Source organism: Gambusia affinis, linkage group LG07 (genome assembly GCF_019740435.1).
Source record: "Gambusia affinis linkage group LG07, SWU_Gaff_1.0, whole genome shotgun sequence".
NCBI classification, from domain to species: Eukaryota; Metazoa; Chordata; class Actinopteri; order Cyprinodontiformes; family Poeciliidae; genus Gambusia; species Gambusia affinis.
The window spans coordinates 3,606,685-3,629,423 of record NC_057874.1 but is presented as its reverse complement, the minus strand read 5'-3'; the positions used below and the strand labels follow the sequence as shown (position 1 = coordinate 3,629,423).

General features: G+C 38.0%; 2 protein-coding genes across 8 annotated transcripts in view; one reads left to right on the top strand and one right to left on the bottom strand.

Moving 5' to 3' along the window:
- The window catches only part of LOC122833688 (calcium/calmodulin-dependent protein kinase type 1D-like), a 21,108-nt gene extending 15,257 nt beyond the window's left edge, over positions 1 to 5,851 (bottom strand). Inside the window, exons 1-2 of the mRNA XM_044121473.1 lie at positions 5,801 to 5,851; positions 1,165 to 1,282 (exon numbers count right to left, since the gene is read on the bottom strand). The gene's annotated coding sequence lies outside the window, so the exon portion shown is untranslated. The remainder of the gene's footprint in view (positions 1 to 1,164; positions 1,283 to 5,800) is intronic.
- Positions 5,844 to 22,739, top strand: usp48 (ubiquitin specific peptidase 48). Of its 7 annotated transcripts, none has more exons than XM_044121459.1 (28): positions 5,844 to 5,985; positions 6,407 to 6,588; positions 7,179 to 7,299; positions 7,426 to 7,567; positions 7,691 to 7,818; positions 8,128 to 8,252; positions 9,478 to 9,586; positions 9,976 to 10,109; positions 10,541 to 10,626; positions 11,334 to 11,513; positions 11,657 to 11,794; positions 11,944 to 12,093; positions 13,921 to 14,121; positions 14,382 to 14,493; positions 14,586 to 14,719; positions 15,033 to 15,107; positions 15,241 to 15,365; positions 15,882 to 16,004; positions 16,088 to 16,149; positions 16,360 to 16,470; positions 17,948 to 18,072; positions 19,062 to 19,168; positions 19,610 to 19,717; positions 20,363 to 20,545; positions 20,630 to 20,755; positions 20,840 to 20,888; positions 21,769 to 21,795; positions 21,967 to 22,739. In XM_044121459.1, exons 2-28 carry the CDS (start codon positions 6,455 to 6,457, stop codon positions 21,987 to 21,989), a joined length of 3,138 nt encoding a protein of 1,045 aa, XP_043977394.1. In that variant the 5' UTR covers positions 5,844 to 5,985; positions 6,407 to 6,454; the 3' UTR covers positions 21,990 to 22,739. The 7 variants fall into 7 exon arrangements, 6 of the variants coding, with proteins under 6 accessions (XP_043977394.1, XP_043977392.1, XP_043977391.1 ...); XM_044121457.1 differs by having other exon boundaries at positions 14,583 to 14,719; XM_044121456.1 differs by having other exon boundaries at positions 5,893 to 5,997; positions 6,435 to 6,588; positions 13,924 to 14,121; positions 14,583 to 14,719.

The following is a 22,739-nucleotide window of genomic DNA, read 5'->3' as shown; positions in this document are numbered from 1 at the left end:
CACCTGAATGAGCTGGGATAAAAATTTGGGCAAGTAAGTAGTTCCGTAAATTGTTTGACGTCCATAAATCTATTCATTGCAAATCAATGTTGAGCTCAATTTGTTCAGTCGAAGAGTCAAAGAAAAGCTGAGAAATAAAGTCAAGTAACTGCCAATTTACTTACTTATCTATTTATTTATTTTACAAATGTTGGTTTCAATCCAGTTTTCAGCAGAATTATTAATCTGTACCTGTACCCCATCCCACCCCATCGCTGTTTATATAACCAGCTGCAGACAGGTCAGTTCCTACTGAGTAAAGCTCATTTGTACCTATCACTTACAACAGATTCAAAAAAGTACAGGATTAGAGAGATAAATAGCTGGTTAACTAATCCTCCCATTCATTCCCTCAGTCCTCTCCAGCCCTCCTGTACAGTGGAACAGATTAAAGCCTATTTGACCCCCAGATCACAGTTCTTCAGTTCTGTCCTTAAAATATTAGAAATGTTTACCTTATATATAGTGTGACAAACTAGTGTTGCTTGATTTTATATATATATATATATATATATATATATATATATATATATATATATATATATATATATATATATATATATATATATATATATATGTTTTTTTAAATTTACCATCTATTATCGAGATGGCGTGATACAAAAAAATGAACAATCCCGCTGTATGTAGTTCTGAATCTTTCCTGTATAATTCATTATGAGTAGATTTTCGTTCGACTAATAGCAAAACAACACAACTAAAGTTGTTTTATTATTATATTACCAAGTAAAGGCGCCCGAAAAAAACGAGTTTCAACACCTAATAGCTGCATAAATCCTTTACAGACTGTCTTGTTCAATGGTGCCACACACTTTATATCGAAATTTAAATCATAATGACTAAGGCTAAGGCAATAGAAAATTAACTACGAAATAAAAACGACTTTTAAAAAGCAGAGTTTGTCTTTGTGTTGTCCTGATACAGAGAAGCAACTGGTCCCCCGAGTTGCTGACTACAGACTATAACTTATCAGAGCCTTTAGGTTTTAAGACACTTTCAAACAAAACAACACACAAGGATGCGAACACTGAACAATATTAATATATATGTAGCCTATATCTTATTCAAAAACCCTCAGCTGGAAGTTTTTTTAAATGTGTCTCTTACCTGTGGAGCGTGGCAGATGCGGTGACTTGAGGTATCCGCGCGTGTGCCAGTTGTCCCGCACTGCCGCGGCCCTTTATGGCCGGGGCGGGGCGGAGTCTCATTCATTCACCTCGCGGGCCTGAAAACGTGTACAGGGCTGCAAACTGCGTCACGGTTTTATCATGAGGGCGCTTTTGTTTGGAAAACGTTGCTACCTTATATCCACTTGCTTCCATATGCTTCATTCAAGATTTCTTCTCAGCTGGTCTCAAAACATTATTCAGACACCTTTTCTATGTGACTCATTTGGTAGCCATGTTTTATTTACAGGTGTATGGAAAAAATGAAGAGCCCACTGGAAACCTGGTTATTCCAACAAATATTATTTCCTGAACTATTCCCGGGTGAAAACATTAGTATTGCTGTTTTTAAATGAATATGAATTTGTTTTCTTTGAGTTTAAGAAAAAAAAAACATGAATATATATATATATATATATATATATATATATATATATATATATATATATATATATATATATATATATATATATATATATATATATATATATATATATATATATATATATATATATATATATATATATACGTATGTCAGTACTCTCTACAATGCATCCCAACTTTGACTTTGACTAGGCCAGTCTAGCACATGGCAGAATGGCAGAAATAATGGCATTATAAATGGCAGAATAATGATGATAATCCTTCGGTACATTTAAAAAAAATGATTTATAGTGTTTGCTTGAAGATATGCAAGTCTCTCTTCCTGATGTTTTGAAGAGAGTAGAAATAACATTTACCGTCCCTCAGTGGAGAAACGGTCACCTGCAGTGAACCGGTTACATGTAAACTGGATTGCTGTGGTCGTTTGGATTGCTCTTTTGGATCCGCTGGTTATTCTACGATCCTCTACTGAACGTAGATTTTCACATGTGCACATAAGCTGTTCAGGACCGAACAGCTGCAGCCAGGCAAAACAGCTCGGCAAAAACGGACCATGTGATTATGACACAGCGAGTCAGCATAACTACCCTGTTGACTTTATCACACAACCAATGGGATCTCTGCAACAGCAAGCTCTGCTTGATGAGGCACTTTGTGCTGTTCTAGACTAACGGAGTAGCGCTGAGTGTGTTTCCAGCTATTCCAGGTTCACACACGTTTCACTTCGAGGGTTTCTCTTCAAAACTGACCGTATTTCCTATAGGCCAGTGGTTTCCCCGGGGAACACTGTAAAAAGTAATAAGTTCACTTTACTTAAAAAAAGTTAGGAAACCGATTGCCTCAAAATCTTCAAGTAAAGTAGCTAAAAATAACTATGTTTAGACCACTCAGATAAAGGCAGTAAACCTGAGTACCGTTAACTCAAAATCATTAATTGGGTTAACTGTAAAATATTCATTCAGACAACTCATGCAATGGCAGTAAACTTGAGTGCCGTTAACTCAAAATCATTAGTAAAGTTGACTATAAAATGTCAATTATGACTACTTCAAATTGTGAGTTATGCCAATTAAGCAGTACTCATAAAAATAAGTTATACTTACACATTTAAGAGTTCACATTACTTGCAAAATATCAGGAAACCGATTGCCTTGATATGTTCAAGTAAGATGAACCAAAAGTGTTAAGTTATTGGAACGAAGAGCCAACAGACAGTTTGAATGGAAAAAAATGTTTAATAATTAAACAAGTTTACCTTAAATACAAGGTTCTCAAGTGTGGTTACATACACACTAACCTGGAAACAAAGTTTTCCACAGACTTTTTAGGGGAAAAATGACACGACTTTTTTCTAGGGTAGCCTTCAATCTAATATTGAATCCTTCAAATGGCCCTCAGTCTTTAAAACTTTGAGAATCCCTGCTTAAATGTCTTTGTTGACTGGTGTGAAACAAAACTCAATTCTCAATACTAGAACCCAACATTTATCATAACATTGATAAAGTAAATAATGAAGTAGTGAAGTGAAGTAATGTTTCTCCTCATTAACATAAAACCATTTAGTAGTCTGCAAAGTGCAATGATGCTCTCTCCAACAAAAAAAGAATCAAACAAGAAATAAAAATCACTTTTCCAATAACAATAACAACGTTGATCCATAATGTCACATCACATTCACTCATTGCATCAGAAGATTTTTGAGTGATTGTATTTTTGGTTTTAGGGATTTATGTCCAAGTGACAGAAGCACCCTTTGGATGAAGTCAAAGGTGTATTTCAGTTGTTGAGGGTACTCCAAATTCAGAGAATAAATAAGTCCAAAGAGCAAGCACATGGCATGTGGAAGATTCCCAAGATCATTCATGACAAGACTTCCTTCCAAAATGATGGCAGTACTTGAAGACTGGAGGTGCAGTGAGTCAGTGGAGGCCTGCCTGTCCTCAGGAATGATGGTCAGGATCCCAATGGGTGTGTGAGAGACGTCTGGGTCTTTGCAGTCCTAACAACAATAGAAGCAACACCACAATTACATATCAACATAACACTTCTTTAGGGTGACCAGACGTCCTCTTTTTCCCGGACATGTCCTACTTTTCAGACCTAAAAAAATGTCCGGGGGGAATTTAAAAATCGTCCGGGATTTTGGTCAACTGCCTCAAAACACATTACATAGCTTACAGTGCATTGTGATTACATTGCCACTCCGTTCCACTACTCCATTCCAGGTTTCTTTGTATGGCAAAGAAATCGCAGCACTTTATGTCACACATGTGCTGCCGATTTCTTAATCTAGCAGGTTCTACCCCCCACCCCGTTGGCGCATGTGTGTCCGCCGATTCTACCCCCGCCAACAAAAAAAGTGTCCTCCTTTTCAGAAACCCAAATCTGGTGACCCTACACTTCTTCATCATGGCTGCTTCTCCTACAGTTTACAGCTGTCCCACCTATGGCAGTCTACTCATCATAAGCCTTCTATAACAGTACAGCGGCTTTTTAACCCCAACATCTTTATCCTTATCCCTTTTCCTTTTTTTGTTTTGCGCCCGGACAGCTTTTTTGCTCTGCCGCTCCATCTTGTTGCCACTAAATAAACATGATATTTTTAGACTAACGTTAGTCCCAGGCATCGCTAAATCATTACACATAAAGTTAACCTCAAAACCTGGACTTACGGATGAATTATATGGCCGAGATAACGAATATAAGTTTGCTAAAAAACAGTGGGACTTACCGTGACAAAACTTAGCTGCAGCAACCGCCGTATTGTTGACAGTTTGGCGTTTCTTTCAAACACGTCGTCACTCGTCAGTGTCCAATGCGCATGTGCGTTCAACGAGAGCTGCCGAATGATGCCGAGTTTTTTGCTGGTTATGCAGATGCGTTTTGCTCACTCATAACTCCAAGTTCGGGTTACTTGCTGCTGATGAGTTTGATTACTTGCCTCAGTAGAAAGTTGTCTTTGCTAAGTTTAAGTTAGTATAGTCAACAGAGTAAGCTGGAATGAGTTCAGGTCACTTTTCTTTTTGAGTACACTTTACTTTTACATTTTACAGTGAAACAAGATATGTTTGCACTGAAAAGAGATTCTGAATGCTTAGGACTGTCAGTCAAATCTCATCATAATGATGAGTGGGATTTTATCCTTTTTGGGAGGAATAAATTAGGTCTCCTCAAATACTTAACACTAGAAATTACATTTGTATAATATTTTATAAAAAATTTAAAAAAAAAGTTTTTCATTAATTGTTTATGTGGTTATATTATTGAAGGTTCCTTTGTTGCCAGAACTGCTATTAAATATCCACAAGCCCAACAGCACTCCTGATCAAAATCTGGGAAAATGTCATTTATTTACATCTTGTGCTGCTGGATCATAACCAGAATGCAGGTTAGGTTTCAAAATGAAGAAACAGATGCAAGAGACACAAAAGATAGAGCAAGAAATTGACTGGAAATGACATTTAAACATTTTGCAAAGGTTATTAACCATTCATTTGACTGGGTTGGAGCAGGGACACATCCAAAGGTTGCAGGACAGTGAGACTCAATCACTAGATGACCCCCAAAACAGAGGCCAAGGAAACCTGTGTAGGTGTTTCGACTTGATTAGTCATTAAGGTGTGATACCATGAGTTATGAATACTTAACTTTTTGACCTAATGTCCTAATTTTCTGAGTCCTTTAATAAGTCATAATAATCAAAATTACAAGAAATTAAGGATTGTGATCTTTCACTGTATGAGAAATGAATCTATATGACATATGAGTGTCATTTTCTGAGTGACAAAAAATATTGAACTTTTTTACAGTGTTCTAATTTCGGGATGCATAAGCTCCAGCCACTCAAATATGGCTGATTGCTTTTGAAATCTAGTTCACGCTGCAAATAAAGATGCAACAAAATGTTTAAAATTCACCTAAATTTTGATTATGGGTTTGTTTATTTGTTTGATTGTTTGTTGGTTTGTTTGTTTTACCTTGTGTTTGAGTTGCCTTAACTATAAAGACCATTGATGTTTACAGAAGTAATTGCGCCCCCTAGAGTCAAAACATAGGAGGGCTTTAGAATTTGCTGCTATTTTTTATTTCTTTTTGCAGGTAATTTTGTATGGATTATTTTAAAACTGACATGGAAATGGAACTCTAAGCAAATTTACAAGCCAGGAAGTTAAGGTTTTGTTAAACTGACTTACGTGTGTACTTCTGCTCCCATTTTTATCCTACGTCGCCCGCGTCACTTGTTGACGTCGCGTTGATTTTGAGCGGAGGAATTATTTATTTATAAACTGACGCAAGGGCGCTAAATCTAAAATAAACCGCAAATAAAATGTAATATCCCATTATGTATGTACTGATGAAGCAGCTACACGCATGAGAGGTTCGATAATATGTATCCTTAACACAATAAATTATTTACATCTGCGTCAGACTGCGATAAACTGAATGTCTTGTTGCTAGTACAAACAGTCGGGCTAGCTACGTTTTAGCTAGCAAGCTAACTTCACGAGTTTAGTGTTCAGCGGAGACGCTTCCTTTAACTATTTGTTGGTAGTTATCTTATTTTAATGTTTATTGTATTGTTGCGATGTGATGTATGTCCGGTTTGTTAACTGTAACTTGGTTGTGACAGTAAAAACTGGCCTGTATTAGTTGGCTAAAAATAAGTAGCATACTGATAGAAGGACTTCTTACTGAGCTGCATGCTATAACTTAGCTTCAGCTAACTGACTGTGTTAGCATCCTGGGAACAGTTTGGGTATTTTTAAATCGTTTCTCTTTCTATTTGTCTGTTCGTTTAGCCCTTTTAAACTTTTCCGATTCTGCTAGTGGAATTCTATCTTAAGCTAATGGCACCTCGAGTGAAACTGGAGAAAGCCGCTTGGCTTTGGGTGGAAACAGTAAAACCAGAAGACATTAAGCAGGAACACATAGAGCTAGCATATCGGATCAATATCCCAGCCTGCAAAAGAGGAATCTGCAGGTACAGTATGAACATGTTAAGCTATTCTTGTGTGTGGAGAAGCAAACTTAATTTTAAAGTGGACATCTCAATGAGCCTGTTTTGTATAGCTTTAAAAAAAAAAAGCAGCACTTTCTCTCTTCGACTTAATGTTTTCCGTATTGATGTGTCAAAGTTTTGGTTTCTGTTCTTTTTGCATATTTCTTTGTAAACTCGTATCTGTTGTTTAGTGGAACCTTTCTACAAGAACACTGCATATTTTATTAGACTGCAACGTGTATGTGCTTTTTTATTGTCCCATCGCTTTTCCACGGAATCTTTGTGATTTATGTCTCCCAGTTTCAGTAAAGGTTTATTCTGATAGATTGTTACTGTTTGCTCTATTTTCACAATCTGCACAGAATTTGCCTTTGTGTGATCTTGAAGTATGGCGTCTGACTGCATAGTAAAGTTCATTACAAAGTTTGTTGAGATTAGTGAATCTAAAGAGCATCTCAGTTCAGTTATACTGCAGTTTCCACTTATGAGAGAATCAAGCTTTTTTTTTTTTTTTTTTTCTTTTACATTGAAATCGACAAAAGGAAGGTAATGGTGCTGATTTTTCTTTGTAGGAGGAATTGTAAAGGGAATCCCAACTGTCTTGTTGGTATTGGGGAACAGGTGTGGCTGGGTGAGATTGATGAAAACACTTTCCATAATATTGATGACCCAAATTCAGAACGCAGAGAAAAGGTACTTTTTTAAAGTTACACACCCTTTGTTGATATTTACTCAGCTGTTCTCTCAGAGGGTGTGATTGTGCCACTCATGGAATCATTTTAGAAAATACTCTAATTAACCCTTTCTGCCCCATTCCAGAACATATTTGTTGGCCTGACCAACCTGGGTGCAACATGTTACGTCAACACATTCCTGCAAGTGTGGTTCCATAACCTGGAGCTTCGTAGGAGCCTTTATCAGTGCCAAAATTCCCGGGCGCAGGAACACAACATTGATTCTGGTAAATCTAAAAGCTGCATTCAGAGCATGTTCTCTTTAATGTTCTTATTTAAAGAAATAGAGTTGAAAATAAGCTGAATTGGCAGATTGCATTAACTGTCTTTTCTCTATCTAACTCACTCAGATTATGAGCCCCAGTCCATATGTGAGCATCTGCAGTACCTCTTTGCACTCCTGCAAAACAGCAACAGGAAGTACATTGACCCGTCAGGACTTGTCAAAGCGCTGGGTCTGGATACGGGACAGCAACAGGTCAGTCATACACAAACTGTGTATTTCAGAAATGCCAAACTAGTTTCATGCTTGGAACACTTCAAATGTTGATCTACTTTCGACACGTAATAAATTACAGCAGTGCTTTCTGCATTATGTTCGCTACAAATTTGATAAGAAACGCAGGTATTCCACTACTGGCTGACAAGCACTGGAGAGAAAAGTTGACTGGATGTTCAAGATCAATTTAATTTACCGATACACTTTAGAATCACTGAGCAGACACCCAGCTTGGAAACATCAGTTTGGTTACTTATAATAATATATAAATATATATTTTATTTCCAGGATGCCCAGGAGTTTTCCAATCTTTTCTTGTCTCTGTTGGAGGAGACATTGTCCAAGGAGAAGAATCCCAACTTGCAAAATCTCATCCAGCAGCAGTTCTGTGGACAGTTCTTCTATGTTACAATGTAAGGCCAGTAATTTTTTAGTTCCTCAAATAAAAAAAAATAAAAAAAAAGATTTGTTTGTGCATTTCAAGCAACTGAGGCCATAAGTTGTATTTACTATTTACTATATTGTATTTAATGACTGTTATAAGACATGACCATTTTGACACTATGCCAAAATAAGACGAGTGACTTGGTGTTCGTTGTTTGCCAACTTCAGCCCAGATGGTTTCTGAATTTTTCCCGCTCTCACAATAGAAGACATTTAAAAATATCTGTTAAAAAGACCCATTAGGTGGAAAACAGTAGGACCCTTTGCTGTGAACTTCTAGCTGACTTTGCATCATGATGTGAAAAATATATTTCCTTTGTTAATGTCACAATCAAAGCACTTGGTTCAGATGAAAAAGACACAAACACATTTTTCCCTCACTGTCTGAAGTTAAATCAGACCAAACATCTCTTGTTTTAGGGTAGTTAGAATTACCAAAATGATTTATATTTGTTAAATTCCCACATTAAGGAGAGATTTATTTAATAATGTCTCCAAAGTCAGAAGACTGCGGATGACCTCACTGCCTCTCAGTGATGCAGCCCACTCTAGTTCCTCAAGTCGACAGGAGAAAATGGCTCACAATAAACAGGGAAAATGTAAAATATCTACTGGTGTCAAAAAGACAGAGTAGTAAGTTAAAAAATAAGTCACATTTCTGTTGTTGGACAGTAAGAACCACACTGTAAAATTCCTCCATATTTAAATGTTTGTACAGCAAAACATGAAAATCCAGTGAATGGATACATAGGATGTTATAATTTTGGCTTAGATGGGGTTAAACACCACAACGTTCCTCTTTAATTGGACCTTGATTCTATTTAAACACACTATCTGACAAAACTTTCAGTCATATTAGTGAATTATTTTAGCTACATACCTGTACGATGGTTTAAGTGAAAGAAGCTTCTCAACTTGTCTATATTCCCTGTACATTAGTGAAAAAAACAGGATTAAAAAGAAAACCGATTGGTTCAATTTGTTAGTTTTGAGCACTTGGTTCATATTATTCCTAAGAAAAAAGCTGAAGGCAGCAGCAGTCAGCCAAAATATACAAAGGTGCTAAACGACATTGTGAAAGCTTTGGAAATTCCCATTTGTTCTGAATTATAGAAGCCATTTCCATGGCAAAATGCTTGTTTGACTTTTGTGACTTTATTAAGAATCATGCAAAGTTTTTGTCTTTGTCTCCAGATGTAATCAGTGTGGAAGGTCATCTACTTTGCCGTCGCGGTTCTATGAGCTGGAGCTGAATATTCAGGGCCACAAAAACCTCACTGAGTGCATCACTGAGTTCCTAAAGGTGGCTTCATTTCTGTTCTCAGTTTGATCTAGACTTTCAAGAACAGATGAATTAAGTAATTGACGTCTAGTACAGGTCAGAATAAAATATATATACATATACATCCACTCAATTAGCATATGCTTTAGTCATTTCTATTGTAAGTTTTATACCAAAATATCTGTGATGTATATCATTACTGCCACCCATCACAAAACAAATCAGCATATGCCATATCGCACAGGTTATGATGTTTGTATTTAGAAAATATGCTATAAAATAAGCAATAATCATCAGCGCATATCAAATTGGATGCATCCAATAAATAGTATGACATTGAAGTTAGCGTTTGTGTGCCTGCTGGAAAACTCCAGAGTTGGGTTTTAATCCCTCTGCCTGTGACCTTGTAGGAAGAGAAACTGGAGGGAGAGAACCGGTACTTCTGTGAAAACTGCCAGAGCAAACAGAACGCCACCCGGAGGATCCGACTGCACAGCCTGCCTCCCACCCTCAACCTGCAGCTCATGCGCTTTGTCTTTGACAGGTCAGTAACAGAGTTGGAAGGAAACATGGAAATGAATGAGTGAAACATGCTGACTTTGGAGGTCAACTTTTAGATTTTTATTGTCTTGTCAAGACGTTTCACTTGCTAGCTTACCACCATCAATGTGTTTGGGTGAATTTTTGAATATAGTGTAAAAGCATTTGAGTCCTTTGACTTGATAAAGTGCTTTATTAGTTCAGGCCATTTAGTTTGCGTTTACTTTGGAGCCACATGCAAAATAAAAAGAACTGCTAGCCTGATGTTGGACTGTGTGCTCCGCTGGCTTCAGTTCAACCCCACAGTCAGTCCCAGGTTTTTAAATGGTGCGTGTGAAGAAGGCAGACTTGTTTATAGATACCCAGATGTGAAAATAGTTAAATTGATCATTTTTTAAAGGAAACCGATTAACTTTTGTTTGATTTCATATACAGACAAACGGGTCTGAAGAAGAAGCTCAACACTTTCATAAATTTTCCCGAGCAGCTGGACATGGAACCGTTCTTGGAACAAAAACTAGGTATTTATGATGTTTGTGCTTTCAGATATTGAAATGGGCCACATGATTTGTTTTCACGTTCCTCCATTTTAAATGCAGATTTGTTTTGATGTATTTTGTTAGCTTTTATTAGCGTTGGTAAAGGTTTTTAGCTACAGCTTCCCTCAGATGTCCAGCACCAGCAATCTGGTATCATTGTTTTCAAATTCCTAGGTTTTGTTCATTTTTCAAATTGACCTTTTTTGTCATTTGTAATGAAATATGAATTGATTTATTTTTCTTTTGAAAATGTAACCTTTTAGAAAATCATCTTTGTTTCCCATTTTTCTTTCGACAACTGTGAAGTGAGAATGCTGCATGTCTGTGTGCTTCTGACTAAGAGGCTTCGTGCAAAGACAAGAGAACTGGAATGGCTATATATATATTATGTCTAAAAGGGAGCACCGAGCAAAAATTAAAGATGTGGACACAGGTTATAAATAGCAGAAAAGCTTTTATTTTAGCTGTCCATCAATCAATTTATTGTGGAATTTAGCATTTGAGCAGGAATTGTGAGACAGTTCTGTAAATCCAGAGTCATGAAAGGTTCAGAAGGGTCTTCATGTAGGTACATTCATAGCCTGCCAGATTTGAAATACTTTCTGAGGAAGCAATATCCTTCCATAACAAATCTGTTCAGTTGATGCACCTGAAGTATGACAAGCTCTGCTGCTGCTGTTTCCCCACAGACCAGAAATGTGTCTATGAGCTGAGTGCAGTGCTGATCCACCGGGGAATCAGCGCCTACTCGGGACACTACATAGCTCACGTGAAGGACGCTCTTACCGGAGACTGGTACAAATTCAACGATGAAGAGATAGAAAAGATGGAGGGAAAGAAGCTGCAACTTGGCATCGAGGAGGACATTGGTGAGTATCCCAGTTCTAGAAAATCAGAGTACTCTTTGTAACGTGTTATCTGACGAGTATATGTGAACGTCTGCCTGCATTAACAGTGGAGTGCATGTCGATAGACACAAACTCTTACTTGACGTTTTTTTGTTTTCGTTTAGCCGAGACGGGCAAAACGCAGTCACGCAAACCAAAATGCAGTAAAGGCTACCACTGCTCTAGAAACGCCTACATGCTAGTGTATAAAGTCCAGGAAGACGAGAGTTCAAATCCCTCAAGGGCAAACGTTGAGGTCCCTTGTAAGTAGTTAATTTTCCTATGGATGTTACAAAACAAAAATGTAAACCGATTTAAAAATAAAATTTTTTTACTTTGCTTTCAGCAAAAGTTTCAGTTATGTCTCTTTTTTCCGTTTTCTGATGTAACTTTTTTGTATCTTTGCTAATAGCGTTCCTTCAGAAGTTGGTTGACCAAGATAACCATAAGTTTGAAGAGTGGTGCATGGAGATGGCCCACATGAGAAAACAGAGTGTGGATAAGGGCAGGGCCAAGCATGAAGAGGTGAAAGAGCTCTACGACCTTTTACCTGCAAAAGATGGTTGGTAACAACATTCCTTAACAACTCCACTTCACAGAAAGCATTCACACTGGTTGTGACTCAACTCGGATTAATCTAAGATGTGAGCAGTGTAGCAAAGAGGAAGTCAGGTCAACACATGGAAGACATTACTCCAATACACCTTTTCATTTGTGTATTTTACCAAATTCAAATACTGTGCTGTAACTTTGTGTCGCTCATTCAAATTCAAAGAAACTTTATTGATCCCACAGGGAAATGAAATGTTGTTGTAACACATTAATCCAAAGTCTTCAAAGAGTTATTGTAGACAGTGATGCCTGGAAAGATCTCGTGCATTATAGTGAATGTACAGTAACGCTTACCATATGAAAAGTTAGTCGTATTCAGGGCTGTCCTTTAAAGGAACCCATGTTCCTGCAGGTGTTCCCAGAGTGCAATAAATACTGAAACACAGAACAATTGTAGAGTTGCATTTAAACATTTCAAGGTCTAATTTACTTGACCTGATTTTAGTTCATTGTGAGCCAACCATCCCTAACGTTTTGTGAGTAGTGTTTATGTACTTGAGCAAGGGCAGTGAACTGGACGATCTACAAATAGTACTTTAATTGCCTACCAGTATATGTAAATATGTCATTTCGACTTCTTTTTAAAAAAATATTTGTCCATTCTTTTTTCAATGTTTGCAATGAATTTGTGCTATATAAGCAAAACTAGATAAAATTCAAAGTAGTGAAATTGTTCAGACACCTTCCAAAAAAATAAAAACTCTGTGATCCATGGAGTGTTGAAAATGTTTTTTCATAAAAGAAATATAAAGTTTTGCCAAATGTTAGGGACACTGCCAGACCACCTGTCTAATTACTTATATTAATCAGTTTGTTTGGTAAATATAAATTGAAACAGTACAGTGTTTGTTTTGTCTGGGAAAAAATCTAAACACTATGGAAACAGTACCTGAGAGCAGAGAAGCTCCTATATCTTCCAACAACCAACTAACAGAGACTTGTCCAAAAAGAAGACATTGGCACAATTCCCCGGATGGTCATGACTTTTTGAAAGCCATATGCAGTCTGAACGGTTGACAGTAGATGCTGGTGCTTCTATTATGCTTCAGATTTTAACTTCACCCAGGGCTGGACAATAAAACAATAACAATATATACGATGTGATCAATATCAATAGATAACACTTCTTATTGAATATTGAACATACAGAATATTCACTGAACTCCAATCCAAAATCTGCACAGGATTCTGGGAGATGTAGGCAGGGGGAAGGCCTTTTCCACTCAATTTCTCACAGCCAGCTAAGCTAGGTTGGTGGTATCATCCAACTCACTCACTCTTTTGTCACCTAGCAACAACCCGCTGAGTAACTTGTGCAGCAGCAGTTTCAGGTTTCCCCACTCTGCCTCATAACTACTTAGAAATAAAAAAAAACAACAACATAGAGCAAAAACTGTGGAAAAAACGGGAAAGGTTACGTCACCAGTTTGCCAGTATTTCAGATATTTAAAACAAATAAACTGATTAATAACTATTGGTATGGACAATTATCGGTACCGACTGATATGAAACGCTTACATTTTGATAGATTTTTCAGCCGTATCATCCAGCCTTGTATTCACCTCAGAGGCAGCAGCAATATGCCTTATATTACACCAAACACTTGCTCATGCAGCCTCCTCACCACCAGAGGTCATCTGTTGTCCTCCATACATCATTTAAGGTTATCCTTAAACGGGGACAAAAAGCTGCTTTGTAGCACATGAAGCTACAACTAAACATAGTTCCAGAATTAGTCTCTCTGTGCTTGATGTGTTTCTTTGTTTTCCCTGTTTAGAAGAACTGTATGAGTTCCTCCCACTGGAATGGCTGAAGAAGTGGCTCGACGATTCAACTGCAACCAAGGAAATTGACAACTCCATCTTTCTTTGCTCCCATGGAAAACTCCACCCAGACAATATGGGAGAAATCAAGAGGGTTTCTTTGGAAGCTGCAAAACTCCTATATGAGCGCTACGGCGGTGGGCCAAGACTTGATGGTTAGTGAAACATTGTTTTGTCTCAACTAAAGTCCTGGACTGTTTTTAATGCCTAATTCGGCAGCTGGGCAGGTTTTTGTAGCAGTAAGTCACTTAAGTAAGAGGAGTTCTGAAAATAATCTAATCTTTCGTCATGATTCAAGCAGCTTAACATTCTTGGTATTTTTTTTTTGGCCCTTTTAAAGCAATTCATATTGGATCTGGTCTATCTCTTGAGAATAATATTTGCATGTTTAAGTTTATCTTGCCTGTCGGTTCAGGTTCCTCTCTGTGCAGAGACTGTGTCAGTGAGCGATGCAGGGTGCTGCGGCTAAAAAAACAACTAGACGAAGACTACAAAGAAATTTCAAATCTAGTAAAGCGCACAACCAGGTAGCAAAACAGCCCACGCAACACTTAAAGTTTAGTTAGGTAAAGTTCCTAAGGTGTTCATTGCTAATGTATACCGCTGTGTGTTCTAGCAGTGATGGCTACTGGGTGGGTAAGCCGTCTTTGCGCAGCTGGAGGCAGTTGGCTTTGGAACAGCTGGAAGAAGATGAGCAGGAAAGCAAACACAGCAACGGCCAGACCAATGGCCAGGGACCACACACTAACAACAGTAAGACATGGCTGCAAGCTTCTCCGGTCTTTTAATGTTTGCTACCTTCTCTGTTGTCTGTTAACCAAACTGGAATCGGAACACGTTGATCTAATAGATATATCATAACTCGAACAAAGTGACATCAGCAGCAGGTATACAGATAGGAGCTCAGAGTAAAACGTTTCTGTCTCACTAAAGTTTCTGATAGAAAATAGCAAAACAGACAAATCAATGTCTCTACCTGATCAGTAGGTGACGCCTACAGCCTAATATTGTTTGTTTGAGTCCAGCCTACTGTTTGAATTTTTTTGTTACTGTTTTTATTTCCTAGAGTTTGGCATGGAGGCCACTGGGGGAGCTGAAGATGAGACGAAGACTTTCAATGAAGACATCGTTTGCACTCATGGTATTTCCCCCAACACCGGCATCAAAAATAATCTTTACCTTCCATCAGTAACACTTTTTCTTTTTGTCAAAATATTTGAAGCTGACATTTCAATCACGCATTCCCTCCCACGGTGTTTTTGCGCCTGCGCCAGGAGCACTGAGTATCCTGGAGACGGAGCGGAAGCTGGTATCTACTGAAGTGTGGACGAAGCTGAGGGAATACTTCCCCAGAGCCCCAGAGTTCACCCACATGCAGGAGTCGTGTCGGCAGTGTCTGGTAGGGGACTTTCAGTCTGCATCTTCCCGCATCCATCCATCTGTGAATTATTAAGTTTTCTATACATTTGATGGTTAGCTTATAAGTACAATAAGAATTGTACTTCATTTTATGGCATCTTTCAATCAAGGTTGACTGGGTTGGAGAAAAGGATAGTTAGGGTTTTTGAAGAGGGATTTTGTGGGGTAAATATCAGCACTTACTAGATACCTATAGTCATTGTAAAAAGTAGACACACCCTCAATCAGTTCTGTAGGTTTGGATCAGTGTTTTAATGGTCTTAAAATGTTATACCCTTTATACAACAACATTCCATAATTGTATATATTATCAATCAAAGTTTGTAGTTAGGGCGTTTTCTGTTGCAGCTTCATCAAAGCAGTCATGACGGCCGCAACTGGCTAGTGCCGTCAACTCAACGAGAAACATTTTGATGCTTCCATATCATCAGATCTTGCTCCTTCAGTAGCTGGAAGTGCTAGAAAGCTTTTCTTTTTTTTGCGCCTGTGTTGCCAGACGTTGGAGCAGGAGGAAAAGGACAACGAGGCGGTCAGTAAGATGATGGCTCTCGAGCAGAAGAACCAGCTGCTGAACCTGTTCCACGAGAAAAACCGGCCGGTTCTGACCAAATGGCCGCAGGTAAAACCCAGAGCTGTCGGCCGCGAAGGCTTTGATTTCCAGTTCATGTGGCTCACTGAAACATCTGTGGTTGGTTCCTCCAGGGCACAGATAAACTTTACATAGTCCCTCTGTTTTTTGTGGAAGAGTGGAGAAAATTTATCAGGTAGGTGTTGTTCATCATTAAAGGAAAATGTCTGTCTTATCTTGTCTAACTGTGAAAAATGAACTACTATTAAGATAAATTTAACTGTTACAATGTTTGAGTAGGCTGCTCACCTAGTGATAACTTTGTTCTTGTTCTTTGCTTACAGATGTGGCTAATTCTCCCCTCGTTTCTCAGCAACATATGAACTTTCTTCTTTTTATTTTTTAGGAGACCCACTAAATCCTCTCCGGTGTCTAACGTTGGCAACTCGCTGCTTCTCTGTCCTCACGGCGGCTTCATGTTCACCTATGACTCCCTAATCAATGGAGAGGCCCAGCAGTGAGTTCTGATCAGTCACATCTTGAATGTGTTTCCTTTAAAAACAAACTTAAAATGACCTTAATAGGGCTTTCTATTAATTCGTTTTTATTGATTAACTGGTGACGGAAACAGTCTGAAGAACTACTGCTGAGTACTTCTTAAAAAGATCAATCCAACTTTGAGTCGTGGGATGTAAAGTACAAACGAAAGAACGACGACTCCAGATGATCAACTGTATTTTACGCTATTTCAGACAATACTCATAAAATATTTTAAGGTTCTATAAAACTAGTAACAGAACAGCACAGTGAATAATCCACAGGTAAACACACTCGTCAAACTTAAGTTGTGTAGCTGAGTTAATTTTATTTATTTATAATCTATTTTATTTTATGAACCTTCTCAAAACATTTTTATTTGCTTTTCTTAGTTCTGGAATTGTATTTTATTTTGGCGGAGAAGCTTTTATTTTCTTGTTTCCTGTTTCTGCGTTATATCCTGTGTGTTCCCGCTGCCCTCCTCAGTTCACGCCAAGCTGCGCTGAGGAGAGGGTGTTTGGGGAGAATCCGGAGCCCAGGAGCTGCTGTATTTAAAATGTTCTTGTTTTGAACAGGAATAAAACAACGCAGAGTTGATTCCAGAGTGATTCCGGTGTGATTCTTCCTACAACCGCTACATTTGCAATGATATGTTTGGTTTGATATTAAAACTCCATAAGCCTGTTGTTATAGTGAGGTTAGCACTTTTAGCCGTTTTTAAAAAATATTCTAGTTAATTCATTTCATTTCAGAAATGAAGCAGCGATGGGATTTTGGTTTTCCTTGGTTGATCCCTGAAGTACTAACTGTCTCGTTTAGGTCATAATTATCCCCATGGCAACCTATGATAGGCTGTTTTAGTTGATTTCTATAACACATTTCAGCAACCAGGCTATACAAAGTGCTTAATTAAACATAAAATGTAATTTAGTCACCCATAATGAAAATAAGCAATAAACATATTTTGTCAAATGCCATCATCAAAATCATCAAAACGGATCAAATATGTTGATCGATGTCCCGTTTACTGCTAATCAAAGGCAGCTTGAAACACGTTGGTTTTTAGCTTTGATTTAAAGGAACTCGGTGTTTCAGCAGTTTTGCAGTTTTCTTTAAGTTTCTTCCAGATGTGTGGTGCGCAGAAGCTGAATGCTGCTTCTTCGTGTTTGGTTCTGGTTCTGCTGGATGCAGAGCAGAACCAGAGGATTACTTTCACTGAGTAGTCGCAGCCTTTATTCACATTTCAAACGTTAAAAGTTGATGGCTCGTCCTGCAGCAGTGGCTTACATAAAACGAAAGGAAGGGCTTTGTGAACCTAGACTCATCCTGAGCTGATACTGGATAATAAGAATAATAATCTGTTGCTTTCCTTTTTATTAGAAAACTAATAATAAACTGTTGGGGAGCCTTTACTGCCCACTGCAACGTTCTCACATTGTGCTGTTTGTTTTGCACAGTATAGCTCTGCTGTGGCCGAGCGAATGGGAAGTGATCAGCAGACTCTTCATTGTTGACAAGCCGATATCAATCCACTGTGTGAGACAGACGGAGAGCTCCATGATGCAGTACACCACCCAGCCTGGTAAGACTTTCCTCCATGTCCAAGAAACGATTCTTGACTTTTATAACAAGTGTTATCCTGTCTACCGTTTTGCCAATCAAGGAAGTGACATTTTTAAATTGGATATTTTTCTGAACGAGGGCTGAATGGTTTCTTAATTCCTTTTGCCCTAATTAAGGAGGTTAGAATAGTATTATATTGTAATGAATCTTTTTTTTGTTTTACCTTAACTAGAAAGAACCCTGTGCCTTCAAAGAAAATGTTGCTGTGGATTTGAAAATTGTATTTTAATTACCATTTTAAATGTTAATATTGTGACAAGCCCACTACTTTTTAGTACTTTACTTAGACCACCTTAAACAAGATAAACTTATGATCTTTTTGATCTGAAAAAGTAGCATTTATTTCTAGTTTCATAACCAGCTGGCAGAGCCATGAGGCAACTCCATTAATGTCTCTCTTTCCAGTTTAGGCAGCACTTTTGGATTTAACTAGGCTTAAGAGCTGCAGTATAAAACGTTTTTTTATCCATATTTGTTGGAACTGTCACTATTCAACCAATCAGGACCAGGAGGAGGGTCTTAGTGCTGTTGATCACAATCTTGTGTGGCGCTGCTCATTCCGGGTTCACGTACCCCCCCTTGCTCTCTGCTACGCTGCAGCTAGCATAGCCTGAATGCTAAGGTAGTTAGCATGGCCATCAATGCCAGTGGCTAAACAGTTTTCCAGTAACTGTTAATTGTTTCTCTGCCATTAGCACATTTAGCAGCGAGTACATGAGGGTGATTGACAGCGCTAAGACCCTCCTCCTGGCTTTCATTGATTGTTTTTGGTCGGGAGTGGAGCTACTACAAATAAAGTGAGTCACAACATAGTGATATTTTTAACAGACGTAAAAAAAACAAACATCTTTTATAAAAGTCACATAGTGCAGCTTTAAAACCTTTTAGCTCTCATATCTCTGTTTTGTGGATCTTTCATATTTTTTATACAAATGTGTCTGGATTTAGATCTGTGCTGGGAATGCAGAGAGAGTTTCCTGTTCCAACAGCAGAGGGACTTGAGAGAGTACACCCAGGCTACTGTCTACGTCCGCAAAGTCATTGAAGACAAAACAGTATGAAGCACACACACAGAAGACACACTAAACCTGAACTACCACAGTTCATTGATTAAGAACAAGAGCTGCACAGATTGCAGTTTCCTGGCCGATCACCGATCTTCAAGAAGCCTGACCTGTCAGTTTTGGTCTATTTTATTTTTTCTCTGAAAAGTTGCTAAATATAACGACAAATTTACTGAATTGGCGACAGTGGGGTGACTGTTTCTGGTGGACGGATCTGTCGGTCCTTTCACATCAGAGCAGAAGGGAACAATGGCTGATTTTCAGACCTTTGTGGAAATAGATGAGAACAGTTTTTCATTTAAGTGTCGGCCGATCCCGAAATTAAGGAAATCATGGCCAATTTTATCAATGTGCTTCTAAAAAGGACCAACTGTCTTCTGTAAGGGGTTTAGTGTACAGATATTTGACTTTATCACACTGTCCTCTACGTAGATGGCTAAAGACGGCGCCCCAGAGCTGAATGCATGCAGCTCTGAAGCAGAAGAGGAGAGGGAAGAGCTTCCAAAGGTGGATGGAGAGAAAGACCCAGACTTCAGTCAGGTAACTGGACAGCTGTAACATACATGAATGTTTTAGATCACAGGTATCAAACTCAGGGCCTGGGGGCCAAATCTAGCCCACTGTAGCTCTTTATGTGGCCCTCTGGACTCCAGATTACATCAATCAGTCTTTTTAATAGTTTTGTGAAAATTTAGCAGATTTTTACAAATCTGCAAAATTCACACAATTCTGATTTTACTGCAAACTTTCTCAAAATTGGTCAAAAACACTGAGTGTGAGTCACTGCTGCCTCAGCCTTTCTTAATGTTAAGTTATAGTCTGTGACTGATATGGTGAGTAATAAAAACTCACATTTAACATCATACATTAGCACGAATATGATAAACATTTCTAAATTGGCACCATACAATCTGCAATTTTGATTGCAAAAAAAAAAAACACCAAAACAATCACAAAATCCTGGAGGAACAGCTATTTATTGATATTTTTATGATATTCTGGTACAACCGGCCCTTTAAGAACATACAGATTTTTGATATAGCCTCAAAATGAAAATGAGTTTGACACCCCTGTTTTACATCGTCCCGATCCTCATCCCCCCTCTCTTCCACGTAATTAGAGATCCATTTTTACCATGTTGAATTCATCCATTCATAGCTTTAAATCAAAAAATTGTTTCTTCAGGCCCAAGACGCAGCCAAGCGGCTAAAGTTGAGCGACAGCACCGCAGCAGCGGTGGCTGCTCCTGCAGTCACCAACACCATGAAACCAGGGAGCATCAGACGGAGCACGCGCCACAGGAAACTCAGAGGAGAGAAAGCACTCATCGTTTCAGCAAACCAGACACTAAAAGAGCTGAAAATCCAAGTGAGGGCCTCCCACCGCACAATCCGGTGCTGCGTCGGCCTGTTCTGCACCGCTAACGCTACCATGTTGTGTGTGTGACTGTAGATTATGCACGCCTTCTCTGTGGCTCCATTCGACCAGAACCTCTCTATCGACGGGAAAAGTCTCACGGACGACTCAGCCACTTTAGGCAGCCTGGGCGTTATCCCTGAATGCATCATCTGTTTAAAGGTTTGATTTGCTTCATGACTTCACGACTGGGAACGTTAGCAACTATCAAATCTATGTTTCATCATCACCTTTGTCTCTTCTCAGGCTGATGAACCAGTTACAGATTATGCTGCCATGGATGATGCCTATCAAGGTGAGTGACTTCATGTGATGTACAGGTGTATAATTTTATGCTGAAAAGTTTGGCGGTGACACAAATGTTGGCCTTGGAGTGTGCTTTTTTTTTTTCTTTTTTTTTTTTCTTGGTTGAAGCAATTAATGGGATTAATTGTGACAACTTGATAATGAAAGTAATCTTAAACTGGTAAAGTAATCGATTAATTGTTTACTGGAATTACGAACTCAAATAAATGCAAATTTCTGAAAAAAAAAACATTCAGAGGAGTAATTAAGTCAAAATTGTACAAAATATATTTAAAAAAATACTTTTGTCTGTAATCATGTTTTACCCACAACTCTACAAGAAACCCAGTTTCAGCTTCACTTGGTTCAAATTTACTAAAAGAATGCTATGTTTTTGCATTTTAGGAAAGAAAATGTTTATTTTTTTCATTTAAAATAAAATATTGAAATATTGGTGTACTTGTATCTTTTAATGTTTTTTTAACATTGTCTATAAAAGGCTTGTGGTTCAATTGAAAGGCTGTAGAATGTGCCAGTTCTCTTTTCCAATTAATCAATCATCAGGATAATCAATAGAAAAATCAATGACTAAAACAAGCCTTACTTGCAAGTCTAGTTCTTTATTTTTGTATTATAATTATTATTATGTTTACTGAGAAACAAACATAAAAAAGTAAAGATTCCATACTTCCTGTATACTTCCTGTATACTTCCTGTTGTCCTTGATGTTGTTCTGTATGATTGACTGGTTCACATCTCGTGATCACGTCTTACTCGTCAACACAAAACTGAGGCTGCAAAGTTTCCGACATGCTTTCGCTGCTAAAACCATCACTTTATATAGAAACACGTTGACTTTCTAAAATAGAGTTGTCTCCTTTGTTTTACAGTGAGAATGCCTGAGGAGGGATTTAAAGGTATGTTGTTGTTGTTTTTTTTCTCATTTTATGTCAGGTTTTATTTTATCACAGGAGTGAGGTCATCTTTAGTAAAATTACTTCACAGACTTGTCTGAAGTGCTGGAAAGCATATTAAACTGATGAGTTCACTAGATGGTTAATCGTACCAGTGTTTGTGTCCCTCTGTAGGTACGGGCCTCCTTGGTCACTGAGGAACGTTCTGCTGTAGCCATAACTAAATTCCATGGAGGAGAAATGCTTGAATATGTGAAGTGTCAATATATATAAATAAGTGCTTTAATTTTTTTATGTTTTGGCTAGGTTTTCTTTATTAAAACTGTGACTATGTTGTAAAGAATCTGTTTTCCTTTGCATAAGGATAGCTGGTTTTTTGATATATTCTAAAGTTCAAAGTTTGTTCATTTGAAAAGTGTGTGCGCTTACGTCAGTCTGACCAATCCTGAGCAGGTTGAGAAAAAAAAGGGAAAGGACCTGTAGTTCTCCAAGTTGTGGCTTTGGTTTATTTCGACTGTCTCTCAAGAAAATTACCTGCTTTTGTTTTGTTTTGTTTTTCTTGTTGTTGTTGTTTTGCCTTTTCTTTTTAAATTATAGTTTAAGGAACACTTAAGACGACGTTTCGTCTTTTCATTATGTGGAGGCTCTTGTACTCACTGTTCAATTTCCAGAATTGTCAAAACAATGCACAAGTAAATATCACTGCTCTTAAATGTTAGAACATTTATTAGCCCAACTTAACATCAAATCAGTACCATACATATTACCAGTCAGAAACATAAAAAAATCCCAGCAGGATATGTATAAAAGCTGATTTTTTTTTTTCAGTATTATTATTTTCAACAGTAAAAAACGTGAATTGAAAGTAAGAAATGGAAGGCAAGTAGTTACATGTCCAGCTCTTTTCACTGTTATTTCTTATGGACAATAAAGCTATTTTCAAGGCA

Coding starts and splice junctions, on each gene's coding strand:
- usp48 (XM_044121454.1), top strand. Junction 16,471..17,947: donor ATCAATGGAGAGGCCCAGCA/GTGAGTTCTGAT, acceptor TGTTTTGCACAG/TATAGCTCTGCTGTGGCCGA. Junction 19,169..19,609: donor AAGTCATTGAAGACAAAACA/GTATGAAGCACA, acceptor TCCTCTACGTAG/ATGGCTAAAGACGGCGCCCC.